Source organism: Chanodichthys erythropterus, chromosome 12, assembly GCF_024489055.1.
Source record: "Chanodichthys erythropterus isolate Z2021 chromosome 12, ASM2448905v1, whole genome shotgun sequence".
NCBI lineage: Eukaryota > Metazoa > Chordata > Actinopteri > Cypriniformes > Xenocyprididae > Chanodichthys > Chanodichthys erythropterus.
The window spans coordinates 39,945,355-39,971,097 of NC_090232.1; the positions used below are offsets into that span (position 1 = coordinate 39,945,355).

At 35.2% G+C, this 25,743-nt stretch overlaps 1 protein-coding gene across 1 annotated transcript in view; it reads right to left on the minus strand.

Moving 5' to 3' along the window:
* sorcs1 (sortilin-related VPS10 domain containing receptor 1) overlaps window positions 1–12,129 on the minus strand; it is a 246,243-nt gene extending 234,114 nt beyond the window's left edge. The window contains exon 1 of the mRNA XM_067402693.1: window positions 11,446–12,129. Within this exon, the coding sequence (XP_067258794.1) occupies window positions 11,446–12,129 (684 nt within the window). The remainder of the gene's footprint in view (window positions 1–11,445) is intronic.
* Between the last annotated feature and the right edge of the window lie 13,614 nt (window positions 12,130–25,743).

The following is a 25,743-nucleotide window of genomic DNA, read 5'->3' on the forward strand; positions in this document are numbered from 1 at the left end:
TGAACTAATCCTTTAATGCCTACGTATTAACAATGAGACCACACTGAATTACCAGAATATCACAGAAACACAGGTGGGCCCAACTGCATGGAAAAACCACTCAGAACTCTTTAGCAACTGCAAACACAACTTAGCCTACATGTTCTTCAGAAAATGATCTACTCTTCAATTTCTCATAAAGTAAGCATTAAATATAATTTTAAGGGAGTCTATTGCCCCGTGTCACTCTTGAGCATTTCAGTCGAAGCTTTCTACACTCAAGAATTATTCTATATAACATTTTTTCATATTAGCTGGTTTATTACCAGACATTTATGTGGATTAATCCCTTAACTACCATTTAGTCTGAAGTAAATCATAACACAGATGTCAATATCACCAAATTGCTTTGCTCTTGAGAGGAGAAGAGAGGTAATAATCGCTGGCAGAATGCGAGGCAATAGCAATAATGGCTTTATTCAGATGTTGTAATCTCAGTAGATCTGTGAAGTTTAGCCATGGCATTTTCCAGCATGCGACGGCTAACTCGCACAATTATCACAATCATTCATCTCATCTTTCAGCATGATTCGCTTCTACTGAAAAAAAAAAAAAAAAAAAAAAAAATGTTTTCTTTGGCATTTTCACTTCTGTTCCTGAGGGCTACAGATTGCTTGAAATTCAATTTGTGCCACAGATATACACAGAGCAGGCTGCCAATGACTTTCCTGCTGCATTCTGGGATACGGAAACCCCTGACTAGTTTTAAATACTGCTAGCACTCACCCCTGTCAAAAAAAATGAAATGCATGCTGGGAGAAAAAGACTTATGTGTGTTCTCTCCACACAGTGATATGTCACTCTTGTTTATCTCTCATTCTGTTAGACGTGTTTCTCTCGCTGTGTCATTCTCTCTCCACTCAGAGTTATTCAGTTAATGAACATTTTGAGAAGATCACTTTTTAACACTTACATTTGGCTTGCTGTATTATTTATCATGAAATGCAGCAATGACCGTTACGTTGTCATTAATTGCTGATCCTTATTAGATGCAAATGAACTTACTCCCACGTAAAAGTGCCACTCATTCTGAAATTTTGTAAACACAAAATTGTGTGTGTACGTGCGCTTTTGTGACATATCAAATATACAAATTTGTATAATGACATGGGTATGACATATATAGGTATTACAAGCAGGGGGTGACTTATGTCCCCATTTTTCAAAAGGCTTATAAATCATACAGAATTACTTTTTTTTGAGAAAGTAAAAGTGTGCACAGTTTCCTGTGACGGGTATGTTTAGGGGTAGGGTTGGTGTAGGGTGATAGAAAATACGGTTTGTACAATATAAAAACCATTACGCCTATGGAATGTCCCCACAATTCACAAAAACAAACCTGTGTGTGTGTGTGTGTGTGTGTGTGTGTGCGCGTGTGTGTGTGTGTGTGTGTGTGTGTGTGTGTGTGTGTGTGTGTGTGTGTGCGCGTCTTGGTCTTTCTGAGTCATACAGCAAGGTATAATCATGACTACATAACAGGTTATGCTACCTTGAGCCTGACTAATACACTTGTGTTGAACTAAAACTGAATCTAATATATTGAAAATATATTGCAGTTTGACTATACTGTGGAACAACATATGGAGCTGGACAAGAAATAAAGTCACATTTACGTTAGGGAATAGACAAGTCCACAAGACTTGTTTTTCATCAAAAAACAAACACTCTTTCCAAAATGTCATTGAGAACTATATATTAAACGGAGTGTGATATTATGAAATGTGATATTATGAAATAATCTAACAAAACCTTTTAATAACATAATTTATCATGGTAATATTTAATTTCATTTAATTAAATTGCATTTAATTGCTAGAGTAATGAGAATCTAATTAGAATAAAAAAATGTTGTAATTCTACTAATTGTAAACTATTTTAATTAATTGTCTTAAAATTGTATCTTTCTTTGACCTATTTAGCCAATTTATTTATTTTTATTTTTTTTTAATTTAAGGTGAAATGTGACCTGGAGATTTTTATTTATTTTATTTTTTTCACTCTGTTAGAAGAAAAATAGCAAGACGCATAGCTATCAAACAGATTCATTTTTAATGCTAGTTCTAATTGGTCTATTGCAATGGCACTCACTTTACTGGTGAGCCAAATAACATCCTGAGATTTTAATGACTTAAAAGAGGCTTTCGTCTTTCTGAGCCACTAAGTGTCCCCTGTAAGAAACCACATTTTGCCTATAAAAAATCTGATACATTAGTCATTTAGCCTGTTCCCAGTTCACTGAATATGTCTTATCATTTCACAAAGTGAATTTCTGGATACATAGCGAGCATCAAGATTCAGCGTTACTTTAAGATGACCATTAGGCACTGCCCAGCTAACAGAGCAGTCAAAAAGAGCACTGCATTTGTTATAGCACAGCATCCTGGGAAAGAAATGTACTTTTGACCTTCGCACTAGCAGTGATTTATACTACTATTAATGCATTCATATTCACATTACACTTTGAGTTGAAATGCCAACCAGCAAGTCCTGAACTTATAAGTGGCTATCTGCTATGATGGAGAAACAGCAGAAAAGATTCAGTCCGTTTAATTATAGTAATCAAGGAAGTGAAGAAAGATTACAGAGTAACTACCATAACTACACTCTCAAAACACTTACTGTATAACCATGCCCTAATCACTAAAGGGAATTAAAACTTTATTAGAAATCATATTAAGCAAAAAAGGTCTGTATTCTTGATTAGCACTGCTAACATTTCCTTATGTTGGTAAGTTTCAGCAAATCAATTCTTCTGAACTGATGATTTAAATGATTAAATTCAAAAATCAGTGATTCATTTAAGTCATAATGCAAAAGTTTTCACAGAAATAATATTAAGCATTTGTGGCAATAAAAATCTTATAATGCTTAATCACAGTCAGTGAGCATGTTTGCAGGTATATATATATATATATATATATATATATATATATATATATATATATATATATATATATATATATATATATATAATAATAATAATAATTTGGCAATCAATGTAAATTATTACATTGATTGCCAAATTATTATTATTATTATTATATATATATATATATATATATATATATATATATATATATATTTTTTTTTTTTTTTTTTTTTTTTTGTTGCACGAAGGAAAACATGAAAGATGTACTTAGAAATAAAAAATTATATTATATATGTAATAATGAGAATAGTTTTCTGAACTGGCACTTAAGATCAAACATGAAGACTACTGGAGGCCTATTTTGTGCCATTGTCTTTCTTTTATGACATGTTTGAGAACAATAAACATCACTGTGACACTTAGGGGAAAATAAAATTGCGGACTAATTTTATCCCATTATCTTCACATTACTCTTGCATTCTAAAATTTCTTGCTCGAACGGTCATGCTTGTTAGTAAACCCCCGCTGAAGCTGCCATTATTCATATATTAATTAGTGAATTTGAGAGAGAAAAAGAAAGACAGAACTCAGGTAGGGCCGAACGAGGCCGAATGGGCTAGGTAAGACGGTTATAAAAATCTTTAATCAGAAATAAACATTCATAATAAAAATTCAGTTAAAGTCAATATGAAAACATAACTGATCATATCACTCTTAGATAAAAAAAAAAAAAGAGTTCAAAGGTTCTTGACTCAATTTTAAAGAACTTTTTGTGTCAAAAAGGATAAATGCCTTAAATGACTGCATGATACTTTCATGTTTAACTGATAAAGTATGTTTATGAGCTAATCAGTTAGATAACATTTAGTTAACATTAAAAATTATTTAAAAATAAATAAATTAAAATCAAATCCATAAGATTCTATATATGACGTGCCTGACAGAACCCTTTAAGGTTATAAAACTTTTACTTTTAAGAGTGTGTTTATTTTCTTTATACAGTACACGTTCCTGGTCATAGTGTGAATGATTCATCTGTGGATGTAATTCCAAAGAAAATGTCTCATTGCAAAGGTAAAATGTGTTGCAGATGCCATTTTTGTGTTAACCATAAAATGTACAATATTATAAACACACAATCATTTTTTAAAGTATATCTGGAACAACCAAATGCTCATTTATAGTGAAACTCACTGAAATACTCCCACATAAAAATGGAAAATCTGTCTTCATTTACTCCCTCTCGTGTCTGTCCAAACCTTTTTTGTGTTCCTCAGAAAAAAAGAAATCATACAGTTTTGGAACAACATATGTATTTAATTTTTGGGTAAACTACTCTTTTAAGTAGGAGTATTTGTGTGAGCTTTCAATGACCATTTGGTTGTCCAGATAATCACTTTAAAGGCATGACATGGATTTTTTATTTTTTTTTAAATATGTTCCTTGAGGTTTACTTATATTAATAAAGTTATATGTCCTCTTATATGTCAAAATATCAAAGCAAATTTGATTTCTTAAGTCATGACCCCTTTAAAAATGATTGTGTATTTATGATACAGTTGTAGTCAACGCAAAAATAGAATTCGTAACTTGTTTTACATTGCCAATGAGACCTTTCCTTTGGAATTTTATTAACCAATTAATCAATTACATTTTGACCAGGAACATATATAAAGAAAGCAAATATGCTCAGTTCGGTTTTCATGTTGACTTAAACTGAATTATAGCTTGAACTGGTTTGTAATGCTAGCAATAAGTCAATGCGCCATACTGCTATGAGTTTGCCATTTCCAGTAGGCTGCTATTCATTTTTCAAGAGCTTAAAAAAATGGCCTGGTATTGAATGTTTGGAATGCGGTTACACTGGAGAGTTATTTGTTTCAACAGGCGAAATTATCTTGAAGGGTAAAATATTTGTGGTGGCTGTTCATTTTTGTCTAGCAAAGGCATTTTCAATGCTATTTGTCTTCATTTACATTGCTTGCCAAATACTTCATGGCAGAGCTACCATTCATATCAGAAAAATAAAAATGGTTGCCCTTCAGCTGTCCACCCACAAACCCTTGCACAGGATATGTTTTTGCTTTTATTGTTTTTGTTATTTTTCTGACTCTCACTTTGAAATATAAAATATCTTTTGAGTCTAATGTTTCAAAGTTTTAACAAGTTTGTGCATTATATGTGTTAGGGGTCAAGAAAGGACACTGAATACCAAGATGTTTTAGTGGTGGAATACATTAGTCATGGCATTATTGTTGACATAAGTATATGAGTCTTTGAAAGAATAAAGCGTATGGGGTTTATTACTCAATAAAAAGTAATACAACCTCAATATCACTAAGGTTGGAAATAAAGTATTAGTCAAGCGGGTTTGCTATTCTTTGTAAAGCTATATTGGAAGCCCTGTACAAATAAAAAGAATCACCAATAGTTATACGATATGACATGGGGGTATGATAAAAAAAAAAAAAAAAAAAAAAAAAAACAAGAACTTGAAACTTATCATGATGCTTTCCACATCTAGCAAACCATCTTGCTATACAGGCTTGAATCAAAGAGACAGTATTGACTGCAGAGTATGTTTTTAACCATCCAATTAATTGCATTTTAGACAGTTGGTAACATAGTGTTATAAGATCAGATATATTGCTCTTTCCCCTTACAAATGTTGCGCTAAAGGAGACCAGAAATAGATTTCAGTGAGTTAATGGCATTAGTGTGAGACTGTGTCACATATGATAACTGGTGCTAGTTGCATATTTTACAGGGTTCTCTGGAACTTTTTGCATCTAACTTCTTACTAATTGGTCACAAAAAAAAATAAAAAGTTGATTCTCTGCTTCTTCTTGCTGACAAGAACTTCACACTTAATCTAAATCCAATTTCAAATGATTATTACATTTAGATTGTCTTTCTATTAATTTATATACTTGATTATTCTGGTTATCCCAAATTTGCAACCTGGTCTGATGACGAAAACGTACCTGTGGGCACGTTTTTGCGAGTCGCGAAATACGTACCAATGAGTATCACTGCAGTTTCGCTCTGAAATGTCCACTGAGCGGCGCTAAAAGCGTGTTCTTTTTTTTGCCGGAGATATTAGGGTGAATGTGGTACATTTTTATGATGTTGCTTTTTAGACGAATTCACCGCGGTTCTTGATTTGACATTTGCAGGGAGGGGGAGGGGGAATCGACAGGGAGGGGGAATCGACTCCTCGTAAGTCCAACTCCGTATCGGCTGAGCTACCGAGCAAGCTTGGTCATGGCCAAAAAAAGCGAAACGTATAGAGCCGGTTAAGTGACACAAAGTCCAAAGTACGTTCGTTTACAAATCAGTCACTCTGGTAAGAAGCGTTTTGAAGACGTAACATCATATTGCGCGAGGTGACGCGAAAACGAGTCTTTATTCATCCATAATCCGACCCCGGCCGTCATCGAAACAGTGTGTGGAAACGAGCAAAAGTGCCTATTGATGTTTTACCGGCCTCTAGCGTTCGTTTCTGTCGGAAACTACAGCGAGACGTACACGCCGATACGTAATTTTGTGTCTTGCAAAAAACGTTCCCACGGGTATGTCTCTACTATGAGACCAGGTTGCAAATTTTCAATTATTCGTTCATTAGGGAGCCGGTATCGCACAGAGAACTTACACCGACAGTTCTGTTCTTAGACAGAGGATGCAGGGTAAATATTTTACCTTTAAGTTGGGTGTGCTCTGCTTGCTCATAACAAAAAGCATCATTTTTGTATATTCACAAAAACTGCAACTTTCTTAGGCAGTGATAGTCAGAAATCAAAAGGTCTCAAATAATGTGCCCCAAGCTCCATTCATTGAGACTTCCGTATGATCTATCCTGAACACAGATTTGCGGTAATACCAGACCAGATGTATCAAAAAGAACATTTTATTTGTCAAGTAAAAATGTATTATGCTATTTACAGCCAATTCAGAAATTTCATTGAGATCTTCTGTCTAGATTAGTGAGTTTTATTGATTTATTGCAGGGTGTTTGATTTCAGCTTTTGTCATAGCAGGAAAATCAAGCCTTACACAATAAGTTGTATGCACTTCACATCAAAATGCATATAAACTAGGGGTGTAACGGTACATGTATTCATCCTGAACCGCCACGGTTCACAGGCGATCCACACTCCAACCCAGAAGGGGGCATGCACAGTAATGCTTTTTAGCCTAACCTATTATAACCAACATTAAAGGGGGGGGCATCATGCACAGTTTCTGCCAATCTCGAGTACCTATGGAGTAGTAGAGCATCCTTCATATCTCCAAAAAGTGTTTTGTTTTATCATATTTATAAAAGATACATATGCTGTACCGAGTCTTTCCGAAAACAGCCGAGCGCATGGAGGCGTGCCGTGCGAGCGAAGCTAAAGAGTGAAGATCATGCGCAGTTTTGCGTAGCAATCATCTGCTAGCTATCAATAGTCGGTAGAGGTGTGACGAGATCTCGTGTCATGAGATCTCGCGAGACAAAATGTGACGAGATTTCTTGTCAAGGCGAAAATTAGACTCGTGATGTTGCCATGACAGAGTGTTAGGATGATTAGGAAAGAATATGCCACCGCTACGTTTACATTATGCCTCCACTTTCTTTTGCTTTGTATTTAAATAAAAAACATTTAATTAAGTTGGATAACGGTATGGTTAGGCCGCTGCTCCATATTTACAGAGTTACGCATGATCGCAAAAGTGAAAGTAAAGCGAGCGCGCATTCAAATTTGCATTTTGAAAGCGGCTCCCTGATGAATGGAGCAAATATCTCTCAATATGAAAGCTATTTTAGGCTGGGCAGTGTAGTTGTAACCATCTCTTAGCTCTGTATTAAAGAAAAAAATTGGTCTTATTTGCACTTTGGATATTGAGAGAGTGCGATTTTGGTTGCACTTAATGTAAAGTGTTACTATAAAAATGAATAACAGTTCTCTCTTAATCTTAAGCACAAACAATAAGGTTTCATTTGTTAAAATTAGTTAATGCACTGTGAACTATCATGAACTAACAATGAATGACTATTTTTATTAACTAACATAAACAAAGATTAATAAATACTGTAGCAAATATATGGCTCATTGTTAGTTGATGTTGGTTAATACATTAATGTTAATAAATGAGACTTTATTGTAAAGTGTTACCATTTTTTTTTATACTGTTTTTATTTCTATAATTAGTTTGTGGAAATGAGTTCAGTTAGGAGGTCAAAAGTTGAAGCTCATAAATCATGTACAGTAAGGTCTGAAGAGACTGAAATCATACAGAAGAGAAATCAGTCAGTTGAGTTGGTGGCAAAACCTTTTACAGTGCTAGAGTATTGTCTTTTACTGCATATGATAATTCATACTCAGAAAGTAGAACTGAAATGACATTGATTACAAGATGATTAGTTAAAACATTTCAAATACACCTGCAGAATATTTTTCTAGTCATGTATTTTGCCATTGAGGATTTCTTAAAAATAGTGTGTAAAAATCTTGACTCGTCTAGTGAACTCAATCTCGAGTATCGTCTCTTCTCGTGTGCTACCTGTCTCGTCACACCCCTAATGGTCAGCTAAACAAATGTATTTAAACACACACAATATACCATCGCATTATCCCTGGATAACTTTTGAATCACTATAATGAATATAGCGTATATTGAATAATGAAAAATGAATTTATGAATTCACTACGTTCGTGTTGTTTACATTATATGCACTCAGGCACCTATTGCCAACAAAACAGACATTTGAAGTTTTACTCACCACTTGCGGTTCTGACTCATGACTGAGATCATTACCTCCATCTTTCAGTTTCATACGATCTGTAAATCCAGCGTCAAACTGGGCCTTGTTTATAAAACCATAAGTGCCGATCCTGAGGGCTCGAGCAGCCACGGAAAACATAGATATAGAGATATTCTCCATTAATTTTAACCAATGAAAAAGTGAATGCAACTATCAGTTTCTATGGTTATTTTAATAAAAAATATAGAGAGCGCATCAATGTAATGTGTGAGCACAAAACTCTCAGCTCCACTAATGCTGGGTTCTTTGGGAAGCAAGGTTATCTTTCCCTCACAACCAAAAACACACAAAATATAAGTCATCCAATCATTTATTAATTTTGAGAAATACTGAATCTGTTTTTGTGCAAGTGAAATAAGTAAATGTCTCCTCACATTTGGTCTAGATCTACAATAATCATCATGTTTACACAGCACACACAACACCTCTGCACTTACTCCCAATTTCTCTCAACATGGAGGTGTCAGTCAATAAATGGAAAAACAAAGTGTGTTACTTATTTGAAAAAAGTAACTTGGATAATTTAAAAGTAATGCATTACCTTACTTGTTACTTAAAAAAGGTAATCTGATTACATGACTTGTGTTACTTGTAATGTATTACCCCCAACACTGGCCAAAACCTAGCAATATCTTCTTCAAAAATCTGTTAAATACAGCAAACACAGATCCAGCCAACATTAGTCCTCATTTCCATTTGCACAATAAAAATCATTATAAACTACAGCTGTTACTTTATTCATAAAGTACCTAAGGAAAGAAACTCCCGGCCTACTCAATTATTCCTTATACTGCAATGACACTGAATACTTAATGAAAGTCATCTTTTCTACTTTGCCCATTGTTAAGTTTCCCTGTATACCTACTGAGAACGAAAAAGACCATATATATTGAACCTACTGAATATGCTATTCATACAGCACAACACTAGGAAAATTCAATTAAGGGATATGATAATAGTAGCAACTCTGAGCCAAAATGATTGAGTTCTGCTTGTGGGACATACTGAAGTTCATTCCCCTGAGGTTACTCTCTCCCCATATCTGTCCTGAAAGTTTCCAGTGGTTGACTGTCATCTCACTGACGAATGTGTCGTGTTAGTGAGTACAGTGTTTAAATTAGAAAATGCCCTCAGAATTTACCTGAAGGCAAGAAAACATCTGCTCTGACAAGCGAGGGAGGGAAAATATAATGGAGATGAGGAATTATATCGGAAATGCACTTGCTCTGATCTGATATACTGCACAGGAGAATTGTGGAAAACGCTAATTATGGCTCAGTGCAAAGCAGTCATTAGTAAATTATCACAATACAGAAAGAAAGAAAGTCTAAATCTGACATTTGTGATCAAAATTTAGTGTTGAAGGGTCTAAAAGTTATCAGTGCATTATTAATAATAATTATGGTAACACTTTATTTTAAGGTGACGTAGTTGCATGCTACTATATGTAATTACTGTAGTAATAAATTACGCATAATTACAAGTAACTACCTTAAAAACCAAACCCTAATCGTAACTCTATAGTAAGTACATGTTGTTAATTAATATTTATCTGTACTTATTTGAGTTAGTACACTGTAAATATGTCACCCTAAAATAAAGTGTAATTAATTATTATCTAATTATTAATAACAGACCCTTTAAATGTTATTTCATGATAGCTCTGCCTCATATAGCATGCTCATAAGACATGCAAACATGTAAACAGCCTGATGGAAAACAAAAGGCCTAATTTGTGAAGAAGCCTAAAGTAACTGACTGAGTCTCATTATAAAATCTGCAGATTTTAAATTAAACTAAAAAGTGTTTAAATGTGCATTATTATTCCTTTGTTCTGCACAAATGCCTAAAACTGTAACATGTTTGCATTTTTATATTTGGGGTTATTAATAATGTTTCATTGGGCTATTCAAAGAGTAAAATACATGAGTTAACTTATCTGATAATCATTTAAATGGATTTAAATCACCACCAATATACCAGAGATCAGAGTGCAATGTGTCTAAAATGTGATTACTGCTCATTGTGGATCTGTATGAAGTGGATTTCATTCAGTTATTCCCACAATATCTCTGCTAAAATGTTTCAGGTAAAAAACAAGGAGACAAGACCCATGCACCTAAAAATATCCCTGCTTAAAAAAAAAAAAAAAAAAAAAAAAAAAAAATCCAGCCAACATAAGCTGATGTGCTGTCTTAGCTGGTTTGAGATGGTCTCATAGCCTGGCCAAGCTGGTGTTTAGCTGACTTAGACAGTCGGCAAGCTAGTCCACTAGCCTAACCACCTTAAAAGTGCCAAAAATCCCTTTAAAACCAGCCAGCACACTAGCCTGACCAAGATTAGAGATTATTTTAAGCTGGTTTTTACTTTATTCACAGCAAGGATACCAAAGTTGATGCTTAACATTCAAAGCATGAGTAGCTGGTGAGCCAAAATCACAAACAATCATAAGTGGGAAACGTGTTGCACAGGAAAGTGTCCTTCATTTTACCAGTGTTAATCAAAGACCAAGTCAGTTTAACAAATAAAAAACTGGCGTGAAACGCATATGAAGCAATCTCCTGCACATCAACAATGGACATCTGTTCGTCTCTGCTCCCCAAATCCCTCACACAGCCTTTACACACACGCACTTTCGGAAACACTCATTTAAATGTAGGGATATAGTGAAATCTCAACAGTGTTTTCACAGCTTTAACAAATTAACCGCATGGCTTTTATTTCCACTTACGCTGCTGTTTTGGCCGGACCAGTGCACCATAGCTTGGTTGTGAGCGGAATCTCCTGTCAGTGCAAAGGTAGAGCTGGTAAGTTTCAGCTCCTCCTGTCGTGATGTGGCCGTTCTCCTCTCTTCCCTGTTCCACCTCAGCTCAGAGCGGGGGACTCTGCGCGCAGCCCGCGCGGTGCTGTTGCCAAAAGCCTGCGGCGAGCGCGCACCTGGGGACGAGCCGGGTCCCTTGGTGCTTCTACGCACTCGGTGATGGGGATCTCCAGGGGCTGAACTTGAACCATGTGAACCTGCCCGTTTTAGATTATAAACTTTGCCATTACTGCGCACCGACTTCCATTTATCATCGGGTGGCATTTTCTCTGAGAGAAGGCTGTTTGTATTCCGTTTACGCACAGAGTGAGCGTGTTCGCCGTTGTCGGTTGCGCCGTAGTCGGGCTGAGCAGTTTCAGCACCAGCCGAATTAAACAGCGCCGTTGACCCGTCTCCATTTTTTCCACTAACTTTACCAGAGTCGACACTACTGTCCATCCTCACCAACAATTCCCGACCGCTCCACTTATCCAGCAGGTGACATGACCTGCAAGTTATCACTGTTTTAGTCACCGGAACCGAAGCGAACAAAACCAAAAGCAGGGTGCAGAAAGCACTGACATTAACCCGGCAATATCTGATCCCTCTCTCCATCGCTGATAACAACAGGATACAATGTCCTTTTCCTCTCTTTAGCGTCAGTTATTGATGGAAACAAGTCCTCATACAAGTTGCAGCGCGGTGAAGCAGCCACAGTTGAGATGTTGTGGAAAAGTGTGATTCAGCGAAGCGCTCCAACTTGAAGGATTTGATCAAATGAAGCTCTCCACGCGCTGAGGGGAGGAGCTCGGGGGATTACAGAGGAGAGCAAGACCATAAAGACACGATTCTTTCCAGTGACACATCATTCAGATTCACCCAGACATTCTCCAACAATGCATTCTGCAATAAAATATAATACGGACGCAATTTGAGTGATTTTGTCCGTCGCATTGCTTGTCAGTGACGGAACTTTCAGATGAACACCAAACGAATTTCACTCAGAGCTTGAGTAAATTTTATCACGGGTAATTCGCATACTAATAACCCGGGAGACAAGTATGACGTTTGTCTGAATGTGGAAGTTATTAGCTTAGGCTACTAACAGGCTAGCAGTGTGCGAATTGAATGACTTCTTTCATTTCTGTCTACAATTTCCTCGCAGTCTCGGCACCGAATTGTCAAACATCTTAAAACATTTTAGTGGTATACTTGTCAAATGGGATATAACGTCATAAATAATTACAATAAGCCTACTTATATGTTTTATCGATGTTGCTATGCTTCGATACGAACGCTATAGCATCTATTTAGTGTTCTGACGAACTTAGAAAACTGTGGTGGTTAATGGAACGAGAAATATTAGTTAATAATATTAGTAAATAATATATTTTTTTTTATATAATATATCTATCTGACCCCCTAAGCGACCCATAAGATTTACCAAAGAATTTAAATTCAAGTTTAATTTGATGTTCTCGCACGTCTCAGGACAAATTCACATTCTCCACAGCATCCTTTGGATCGATGAGCGAATTGCAAATGGATCTGATGAGCATCAATCAGGTTTTTGTGTCTGGAGCTGTGCTCCAAATTCAAGATAACAAACTTAACAGATGAACTATAACCAACTCCAATGTACACTTCGAATTAACAACAATAATAATAAAAACGCCACGATGCAGGGTACCTACAGGACAAAATTCTACACCTCACCAATTGCAAAATGCATTAAATTGGTTATGCTGAATGCAATCCATACAAGATCTGCAGTAGATGCCATACTTTCAGGCTCAGACAGAGACTCTCATCTTGGAGAGATAACTATGCCCTGTCGCATCAAACCATTAGCATGACTAAACATGTCTTTTAAAAAAGGAATAGTTATTATACAGATTAATTCGCCAGCCCACATTACACATTTCCCTTCCATAACTAATTAGAAAGAACAAAGTTTTATGGTGCACATACATACAAGATAGAGCTCATTAAAACAGTTTTCTCACTCTCACACCTTGTTTTGCTTTAGAAATTAAATGAATGCCCGCTTTAAAGAAAATCTTTGTTTACAGCAAATGCCAATTCCAAGAGAAGCATTATCTCTCGCTCCCAAGCTCATCTAAAAAAAAGTGCTATATAGCACTAAAAGTGGTTCTTGGCTCGTAATAAAAGGGGAACCACTTTTTGTGCTATGTAGCACCATATCTTTAAAGGTGCTTTACAGCACCTTTGTCAAATGGTGTAGAACCCATAAGAGGTGCCATATCGCATTTTATTTCATCAACAAAAATGGTGCTAAACAGCACCAACAGTGGTTCTTTGGCTCATAAGGGCTTAACGGGTTCTTTATGGCAGTGGTGCTATATAGCACCTCAGTCACACCAAAGAACCGGTGAAGAACCACTGAAGCACCAAGATTTGGTGCAATACAGCACTTAAAGTGGTTCCCCTATGATTACGAGCCAAATATGGCACCATTTTTTTAGAGGGTACTTTTCTTTAATAAAGTCCCTGATAAGGAAAATGTATCTAAAAATATACATCAATCGAAAAATATATTGGATTTTTTTATATTACTGATTGAACGCTAAAAGCTTGTTTTGATTAAAAATCATGGTAAATAATATAACGACTGAAAGGGCTCTATGTAGGCGATAGTGACAATTCGTCATCATAGGCTGATGAAACATTGCAATTTACATATATATTTAAAATAACCACAGTATTATTCTCTCTTTAGTAAATTAATCTTTGAAACTCCAGAAGAGGCATATTTTAAAAATGATTTGGGTAGTCAGTGTGTGCCTACTTTAAAGTCACCAAAGGGCTTTCAAACTGCGCTTAACCCCGGGTTATCATCGTTATAAACACCGCTTTTAACCCTGGGGTTATGAAACGCCGCTTTTGCACATTGCACTATGCATATGATTGGAAAAATGTCAAACGGTGATGGAAAACGCAACAATTGGAGTGAAGAAGAGACCGTTTCATTCTTACCTTTGTAGTTCTAAAAGTTCACTCAGAAAAACTTGATGTTACAGGTAGCAATGTGTAATATGAGGAAGTGCAATGCTAGAGCCTTTAGGCCACGTTCACACTGTCAGTTTTTGGGATTGACAACCACATTTAGGTGTGAGTCTCAAAATGTCCCGTTCACACAGCAACTTACAGTAGCGTCTTTAAAGTCCCCCTGAAATCAAAATTTAAGTTTTTTAGCTTTTAGTACGAATATGTTAGCCTTAATGTTATGAATAAGCTGGTGTGTTCCAAAACAATGACAAAATTCCCATTTAGGAGATATAAGCATTCAAAACTTACAGTCTCTCACTTACACTAATACGGATCACGGATTTTCATGACATCACATCGCACTTCAGCTTCTCATCAAATCTTCTGTCCAATCAAATGCTCTGTAGAACCTGAAGTCCCGCCCCCTCCTACACAATCAACAGACACTGAAGCTGCAGCTGAAATCAGTCAACTAGTTTCTACATGGTAAAGTGCACATAGTGGGATAGGGAACGATTCAGACAGTGTAAATAGGCTTTCCATTAACGTGAATGAAGTCCATATTCGTATTAGTATAGCGTGAACCACTGCAGCGGGGGGGTAAACGGTTAGATATTAAAAGGAAACTGAGGTTTTACTGAGTTTAAGGGCTCTGGCCATGCTGTGATGTAAACAAAATGCTATTGGCTATTTTAAAAAGGGGGCAGGGCTGTTCGATATATCCAGGGATGGGCAGTATTTATGATACATGTATTTCAAATATGTATTTCAAATACAAAATAGTATTTTGTAATTTATATTTGATAGAGTTGATGAAAATGGCTTTGTATTTTGTATCAAAATACTTTAGTGTTTTTTATTTTTAAAATACTGTAAAATATTTTATAAGAAGTCTACATGATGACATCATAAAATTGCGGCCTCTGATTGGTGCCTACTCTATAGTTTGCAGAGACTTGTTGAGATCAGAACAGAAAACTGATCCATATGGAAGAAGGTGGTCAAGAAACGTGCAGGCTGCCAGCTTTCCATCCATTTTTAGCATGAATTGCTATCATTTTTAACAGTTCATGTGAAGTTTTGGTGTTCATTTTGGTAGCCTAGGCTAAATAGTATACCAATTTACATAATGTTCTTGAAAACATTACCGAGCAGCAACCCCCTATATTTATGATTAACAATCAAATGATTAATTGGTTAAAAACTAGTTGCTATGAATACAGGTGCCATCAGATGTCTTCTTATGAATGACGTGTTTGTCATTGAGTCAGTGTTGCTGATGCAAAGTAGGCCCTTCATTACCAAACATCAAGTAACTAAATTAGGATACAATTATGAGTCATTCGCAAACATTATACTGTTGGTTAATTTAAACCAACCTTTATCTGGGAGATCACAGGGATATGTGAATATTTGTTATATGTACATGTTTTTTTTTTTTACATATACCATTTTTTTAGTCATGGTAAAACATGGTACTCGCAATAAATCAAGAAAATGAGATTCAAACTAAAAGACTAAAAGATTTCTAACAGCTTGTGCCAGCGCAAACCCTCTTTTGGTGTTAAAAATCTACTGTCGGGATTTACTAAAGACACGCAGTATAAAATTAGCGCATGGACTGAGTTGTTTTTGCGGCTGACCTTATTGCATATGCATTTGTAGGAGTTTCCCTTTCAGATGCAAAATTTATGGGAGGAGAGTATTTAAATGAATCACACAATGCAATTTACTAATGTTTGCGCTCATCAATTTACTGGTATTATTTAACACCCTAAAAAAGCATGTCTGAACCCATTTTATGACATGGCTGCAATTGTTGCTGTTTGGAGGAGACACCGCAGAGAACAGAGAGCGTGTGGTAGAAGGATTATTCATTTCTTTGAAATGCCAGAGTAAGACCTTATCCGAACATATCATTTGCCTATATCTATATCTATAGGCCAACATAGCTTGGCATACTATATTATACAGTATATGTATATGTGTTTGTTAGATTACATATTAAGTTGCGCCTGTGTTGACCAGCACCTGATGAGAACATCAGCATCAGCTCTGTTTTATTTGCGCAATAACTCTAATTTGCACTGCTCTTGATAGATTGCGTTAGTCATTATGTAAATGATCTGACCGTGTCTGTGTTCTTTAATTTGCATGTCAGCAGATCACGTGCAAAACTTGCCACTCCCATCGACGCATTTGTGGAATTGCGCTCTCACGCTTATTTGCCCTGTTTAGTAAATCTGGCCTTTAATGTGTTAAGTGATATAACATAATGAGTTTCTGTCGATGAATGCATACAAACAGTTGCTCCCCTGTCTAATAAAACTCATAATATACAGTACTAAATTGTCTTTGATGTTTCCATGGTTTTTCGACAAAATAAAATGGGAAATCGAGGGTAATGATGTCATTGATAGGCAACACACAGACACAGTGTGTGTCCTGGTTAAACTTGCTTATTTCTCTGGATTTAGAATTTCTTGGAAACATTTGGGATAATGTAATTACACAAGTCAACAAAAAAATATAACATTGTTTTAGTGGTTTTTGAATATTTATATGTACCTACATATTTGTGCCTTTAACTTGTTTTATTTGTTTATTTATTGCATGACTCAGGCAGAGAAAAGTTGTTGCTATCAAACATTGTTTACTTAATCAAGTCAGTGTAATGGTGAAGGGATCGATCAAATGGACCAACTGATGGAAGGTTTGTGAAGAAATTTAATGCTCCCTTGTAAAAGTATTTTGTAGTATTTTCAAAATACAAAAATACATTAGTTTATTTTGTTTAGGGGGAGGGAGGGTCTAGCTAGCCTCTGTTTTGTTTGACAACACTTTGAACGTCAACAGGAAGTTACTCCACTCAGGATCGCTTAGAGAACCTTTAACGTCAGAATCAAATGCATTCTTTACTGTTGCTAAATTGCAGTAAATGTTTGATAATTATTATCAACGGTTTAAAATGTTGAAAGCACGATAATCCGTGTAAGCACGATAAGACGCTGTTCGTCAGGTTGAATTGTGTGCGCGCTCCAAAACGGATAGCAAATCGACAATCAAATTAACGTTACAGGGGCACGTCCAAGCGATCAAATACACACAAAAATGTGTTAAAATGACCAGATTGGAGCGTGTTTAACTACTTAAACGCAGTTTAAAATTAGACTACTGTATAAGATCGGGAAATAAGGAAAAACTATGTCTTTCAGCTCACGAATCACAAGCCTAGCGCTTGACGAGTAATTATGTTGAGGCACTAAAATATACCGCTTACAGCCGCTAGATGGAGCCGCGCCCGCGAGCTCGCACATGACATAACTTACATGAATTAAATCAGAAAATGCAGAATCTGCCGTTTGTTAAAGCCGGGGACACACTTAACGATTGTAAGGCCGATTATGAATGTAATTTGATACTAATGACTGATCATGCCCAAACGTGCCGAGTCGGAGCCAGTTGCGTTCAGTCGGTGTTTATAGTCAGCATTTAAAATCATATAGTGTGTTCAGTTCAGTCTTAGAATGTTTCAGCTAGTCGTTAAGTGTGTCCCCAGCTTTAGTTATTTTTTGATGCAGTTTCGTCAGACAGTCTCACAGGGCTCTCAAGTTTTGGAGACAGGCAAGAGTGACACAACCCCCCCCCCCCCCCCTTTAAAAAAAAAAAAAATCACCACCTTCTCTGGGCCAGCATCCTGTAACCTAAGGGTGAATGAGATTATGTTTATTAGTTGCCTTTTACCTGACATCTTTGAAAGACAGATGCAATGATTAATGCATCCACAGTGTTTCCCAAAATCCAAACTGATGCTGATTATCTGATTATCTAACAGCAGTCAAGTTGTCATTGTTTGTGTCAAACAAGTTGTGAATTTGTTGTTAACATTAAAACAGGAGATCATGAACGAGGATGATGTTGGCTGCGTCCGAAAACTGAAAAATGCTGCCTTCTGAGGACACATTTCAAGGTAGTAAGGCATCAAGGCACGTCCGAATCCAATGTTAGCTTCACTTCCTGTCTCATGAGATACCTTCATCTGATCGATTTTTGAAGGAAGCATAGATGTATCCTTAGCTGCCTTTGATATCCCACAATCCTGTGCTTTCCATTCTGTGACAGTTGAGCTTAGAAAAATAAAGATGGCTTCCGAAAGTTGCGTTTGCTGCTCAGTTTGTGTATAAATGTGCGATTTTGATCAACATATTTCAATTTTGTTATCATTTCTATCGAGAAATTACTACTGTAGTAATTAAATATTTGTTTAGTTCTCACCAAAGCTCACGTTATATTGCTGTAGATCATTAAACTGTTACACTGCTTCAGAAGTCTGTCCGAAATCAATTTCGTGAGGTACCTTCATGCACAAATGCTGCCGTACAAGTCATTCTCTTATAAGATAGCGAGGCAGCAAGACGGCTACCTAGGTTTTCGGACGCAGCCGGTGAACAATTCCAGGATATGCTTTTTTTTCATTGGTTGTTGCGTTAAATCTTACCCAGATACAATAGTGCTATTGTCTGATTGGCTATTGTGTAGCCTCTTTTTTTTTTTTTTTGATTGGCTGATAAGTGGCAGGTTCGAGACGCGCTTGATTCCTTCCCGGTTCCAGAGAGAGCGGCCGGCGCGGCCAGATACATTTTGGGCGCTGCGGAATATTAAATATATGATAAATAGTTTTTCTGCGTGAGAAATACAATGTGTGGCGGGAGTGCGTGACAAAAGACCGAAATCAGTGACTGTCACGCTCAATGCGTGACACTTGAGAGCCCTGGTCTCATTTTTTTTCTTGATCTTTGTGACTTCGCACCCTTGACTTGCATTGCTTGGGCAGCGTATGACTGTAACGTTACTGTATTTATTAGCAACAACACATATAATACACTGGTATGTGTTCTAAAATCGGGTCTATGACCATCATATACTACACGATTTTCCATGGAATCTGTCGGCTCAAATCTGCAGACAGATTTAGGAATGCGCAATGTGAAATGGCAGCATATGAATACCCAGGATTAACTGTTAACCCCAGGTAGGCTATATTATGAATGGTGTGAAACATGAATAAAGATTCTGTTTACCCGGGTTTAGAATGACCCTGGGTTAACTATTTCAAGTGTGAAAAGCCCTCCTGAAATCAAAATTGGCAATTATGTAAGGTTGTTTCTTATAAATGATTTATCTGTGCACATAATTATTTATTTTATTTATTTTTAATTCATGTGCCCTCATAATCTTTAATCAAAAAAATTCCCATCCCTCCTGCAGCGACGTCTCTTCTCCGATGACATGTTTACTGGCGCAAAAGCAGGACAACCTGTCACTCAAATGAGATCAATCAAACCACATCCAATCAATTTGCAATAAACAAAATCAAGTTCCACCCTATTTATTTTCTTGTTTAAGAAGCCATTTCACTTTTATATACATCACAATAGGGAAGAAAATACTAGTCACAGCTTCTGTTTTATGTTCAGTTCAGATATTCTGCATTTCCGCCCCTTAGAATACTTATTAAATCATCTTGAACAAAATGTAAAATCATTAAAGATGTTACGTCTCAAAGTATGAGATAGATTCAAGGATTCTAAAAAAAAATAATAATAATAAAAAAAAAAACATGTTACTGTAGACCAAATGACCTCAAATCTGACCTCAATTTTTCAGGTGTTTAGTATATAATATAATATGCATACATTAATTGTTTGTGCATGTTACTCTCTGTCTGCCTCCATGCCATTCCTATATGAGTTAAATCTACTGCCTTGTCATTCTAAAAGCATTAAAATGACTAACAGCTAGACAGGCCTAGACTCACAGTATTAAATAGATATATTGTATTGGATTAATAGCACAGCTATGGACAGGCCTCCAGAGATGAGAACACACTTATCACTTTCTCCCTTTCTCTCCCCCTCTCTCTCCATAGGTGCTCAAGAAGACATCATTGCCTATCATCTTATATCCCTTCCTGCAGATCACAGAAATCAATGCTATTTAAATGTGATCTACCCGACACATCTGTTAAAACCAATGGGGATATTTGAAGGCCTCGCTCTGTGAGCTGCGAGCAGGTAAGAGTGATAGAAACTCTTGGCACATAATAGCACTTCCTGGAACAGATCTCTCAGATTCATATGACTTATCCGGTGGACAGAGAGCAGAATGTCACGGTTTGACTGGGAAAAGCAACGTCTTTCTGGTAAACCAGACACTTCTGCTGGTATTTGTCAAATTTTCACTTAAAATGAGCCTTGTCATCAATCCGAACATGTTCTTCCATTCTGTCAGGCAGAATTCTGGGAGTGAAAGTTCCAAGGTTTGGTTTCATGTCAAATTAGGCACAGGTTTCAGCCTGTTGTCATCCGTGTTCCCAGGGCAACAGCCGAGGATGGCTATAACAGGAACAGTCACAGATATCATGAAAGCCAAAAAAAGGCACAGATCATAGTAGAAGAACGACAGAGCTCGCGTATTTGATTGGTGCTCAAAGCAAGGATGTGGTTTTAGTCTGGGCTGCCAATGACTTGTGTAGCAACAACAGTTGAGAGACCAATAATTAGCTTACACATGACTCACAGAGGCTTTGCATCAAAGAATAAACTGAGAACAAAGCAAAAAGACGGGGGGAAAAGAAGAAAATACCAGCAAAGCACCCAGGGGTAAGCTATATCTGCCGTAAAAACCCTTTGGTTCCCGTGTCCCTACGAGATTGTTCTTTTTAATAGAGCCATTTCCTCACATTATTTGGTATTCTTTCTCTGTAAGGTCCAGTGGGAAGGTCAGGAGCAATCACAGAGCTGGATCTCATCCGGTAATATTTAAACCAAGTTCAGACTCTTGATATTTGTGCTCTCTCACACTCTCTAATAATTCATAAAAAATTCATAGCAGTATCTCGCCATAGATACACTATAGGTTTGGGATAGAATTAAAGTTTTGATTATAAGGCAAATCACGCTTCTGTGTGAGCGAATGGGCATTTAAATGCTTTGGGCAATTACTTGCAATTCAGTTCATGTTTGTCAATAAAATATGTGGGGAAAGATCAAATCAAAATTCTACAAATAAGATGATATTTGCACCCTGGTGTAAATAGTGGGAAATGGCAATTGCAGCATGTTGTAAATAACAAAATAAATATATATGGAATATTGAAATTAGACCATGGAAAGAAATCTGGTCCAATGATGAGGAAGACCGATCCAGATAAGTTCAATAATGTAAAGTATGTATTAAATACAACAGAAACAAGTAAGCCACAGAAAAGAATGGTCTGCGTAACATTGTGTAAATACTGGACAAAAACTGAGAAGTAATGAGGAACTTCAATACAGAGTGCTAATGAACCAAATGCAGACAGGTGTTCCCGTTGAATTAATGTCCATGACAGCTGGCAGGAAACTAGAACAAAGGAAAAAATGTAACAATAAATGACAAACTAAAAGTTTATGAAAATGAAACCAAAGCTAAACTGAGCATAATGGTGATATGTTCTGATATGATATATGATATGATAATCCATATTACAAAATCCATAATATTTTTTGTCATAAACCATGTTACAAAAAGAAAACAATGCAAATGTTTCAAAATGTGACATTAAAAAGTGTAGTGGTTCTCAACTGGTTTGGCCATGGGACCCACATTTTCCCATGGGCATTGAACCGTGACCCTTTTTTATTTATTTTTTAGGCAACAACTCACTGTGTGATGGAGCCTATAGAATGTAGCTAGAATGCCCCTAAAATTCAAGATATAGTTTGAGTTTTTGTCTCATATTTACATCATATGTGATACATAGTTCAGCTATTATGAAGACTTCAGATGCAAAAGCCTTGTAAAAAAGTGCCGTCTGAAATTTTCTTCTAAAATGAGCATTTTTATCAAGCTTGCATGTTTAGGTTCAGTAATTTCACTTCAATGGCAATTAATAGGTCCTTTTCATTGCCATTAAAGTGAAATAACTGAACATAAACATACAAGCTTGATAAAAATGCTTATTTCATAAGAAAATTTCAGATGGCACTTAAAGGCTTTTGCATCTGAAGTCTTCATATCATGACTAACAAGTGCAGTATTACACAAGTGCTGTTTTTCTGTCCAGAATTGGGTTAACAGTTCAATAAATAAGAAGTTAATATTGTGTTATTTTAGACACAATGTTGTCTGTGCTCAATTTTGCCAATGAAAATATGAAGACAAATCAAAACTGTTTGTCTCCGAACAACACACAGCGGCATTTCATTTCTGAATCTGTGTTTGTACGAATTGGGTGCTTGTTGGACTTGAAGCGGCGCTGTTTGACATTCAAGTACCACGAGAGCAATGCAAAAGCATATGGAGCTGTCTGCTCTGTAATCACTCTTGCAGTACTTTGATGCCTAATGATTCAATGGACTATTAAAGACAAACATTTACTTCACTCCTGAATGAATCAGCCGTATGAACAATACAAATGAATGAATGATTGACTCAATGACTTAATCATTAAGACATTTACCACCACCTACTCACAGTTCTAGTTTCTTATTTAGAGTATAATTTTATTTAAAAAATGAATATTTCCATAGTAATAATAATAAATAAATAAATAAATAAAAAACATTAAAAATGAAAAATGAAAATTCAGTCATCATTTACTCACCCTCATGGTCCTAAAAAGTATATGTAATACATTCTATGTTTAATCAAATTAAATATGTATTGCTGAAGCTACTTTTTGTGATGTCTATTTTATGCTTGACACAATAATGACTTTAAATTATCTTTTGGGAGTAATTTCTCAGCCAAATTTGATGTGGGGTTAATTAGATAATTAGATTAATTAATCACCACATCATGTAATTAAATATATATATATATATATATATATATATATATATATATATATATATAATATTATATATATATATATATATATATATAATATTATATATATATATATATAATATTATATATATATATAATATTATATATATATATATATATATATATATATATAATATTATATATATACAGTACAGTCCAAAAGTTTGGAACCACTAAGATTTTTAATGTTTTTAAAAGAAGTTTCGTCTGCTCACCAAGGCTACATTTATTTAATTAAAAATACAGTAAAAAACAGTAATATTGTGAAATATTATTACAATTTAAAATAACTGTGTACTATTTAAATATATTTGACAAAGTAATTTATTCCTGTGATGCAAAGCTGAATTTTCAGCATCATTACTCCAGTCTTCAGTGTCACATGATCCTTCAGAAATCATTCTAATATGCTGATTTGATGCTCAATAAACATTTCTGATTATTTTCAATGTTGAAAACAGTTGTGTACTTTTTTTTTTTTTTTTTTTTTTCAGGATTCCTTGATGAATAGAAAGTTCAAAAGAACAGCATTTATCTGAAATACAAAGCTTCTGTAGCATTATACAATACCGTTCAAAAGTTTGGGGTCAGTAAGAATTTTTATTTTTATTTTTTGAAAAGAAATTAAAGAAATGAATACTTTTATTCAGCAAGGATGCATTAAATCAATCAAAAGTGGCAGTAAAGACTTTTATAATGTTACAAAAGATTAGATTTCAGATAAACACTGTTCTTTTGAACTTTCTATTCATCAAATAATCCTGAAAAAAAATATTGTACACAAATATTTTGTACAATTGTATACATTAAATGTTTCTTGAGCAGCAGATCAGCCTTTTAGAATGATTTCTGAAGGATCATGTGACACTGAAGACTGGAGTAATGATGCTGAAAATTCAGCTTTGCATCACAGGAATAAATTACTTTGTGAAATATATTTAAATAGTACACAGTTATTTTAAATTGTAATAATATTTCACAATATTACTGTTTTTACTGTATTTTTAATTAAATAAATGTAGCCTTGGTGAGCAAACGAAACTTCTTTTAAAAACATTAAAAAGCTTAGTGGTTCCAAACTTTTGGACTGTACTAATATATATATATATATATATATATACTGTATATTATATATATATATATATATATATATATATATATATATATATATATATATATATATATATATATATACTGTATATTATATATATATATATATATATATATATATATATATATATATATATATATATATATATATATATACACTGTATATATATATATATATATATATATAAAAATAAAAAAAATTAGCTTCACTTTTTTATATGACTAACACTGATGAATAAACATACAAGGTAAGGATATTAAATGGCAGTCCAAAACTAGTTTTTGTTAATATAATGTTAATATGAACTATAACTTCTGCATACAGAACAGAACAGTTAAAAATCCAATTAAAGTCATGCAAAATGCTTAATCTCAATATTGTCGTATTTGGAATTAGACTGATATCATTATTACAGTCCATATGAATATAGTTACTGTGTAACACCAGAAAATCTAGCCCATACGGTTCTCATTGTAATATCAAAAGTGACGCCTGCCAAGATGCCAGCTGCTCCATACTCGTGGATTTTACCAGCAGGACTTGAGTCGCTGCTGTTTCAACAAATTTACCGTGGCACCTGCCGATCCAAACCCCTGGTAATATGGCTTCCTCTTCGCTTCCTTTCCGCCAACCTACACCATCCTCAGAACCTCCACTAAATATTTTAGAGGAAATGGGAAATGTTTGATTTCCAGCCAAATACAACAGTCACTTCTGCTAGATGAATTAACTTTCCCCACTTTTCACATTAATCTCTCATTCGAGTCTGTTATTTGGCTGAAAACCTAATAACTCAATCTGACAGATAAGATTATGTCACTGAACTATAAACTATAATTTGGTGTTTTTACATTTGTTGATATCTCAGATACTGTTTCCCAATCACTGAGACCCTAAATCATCTCCAGCACTCAACAATGAGAGAGTCTGAATGAAATAATGTATTACGACAAAAACAATGTAGCGAAGAGTATTGGCTGTTTTCAGACAGATTATAGCATTCTTCTCTAGGGCAAATTAAATGAATCATCTGATTGCTTCGGTCCATTTAACATCATCTTTGGCAATGCACATCATATAATTCAAATATCTGTATGGTATTTTTTCTGTTACCTCAAATTTTCCAGATGACATTTTCCTTGCAGATCAAGTAAGCCCTCTCTGTAAATGCAATTTTATATTGTGACTTTCTGTAAATAAAAATGACTAACTTAAATGTATTCCAGATTTTTATTGAG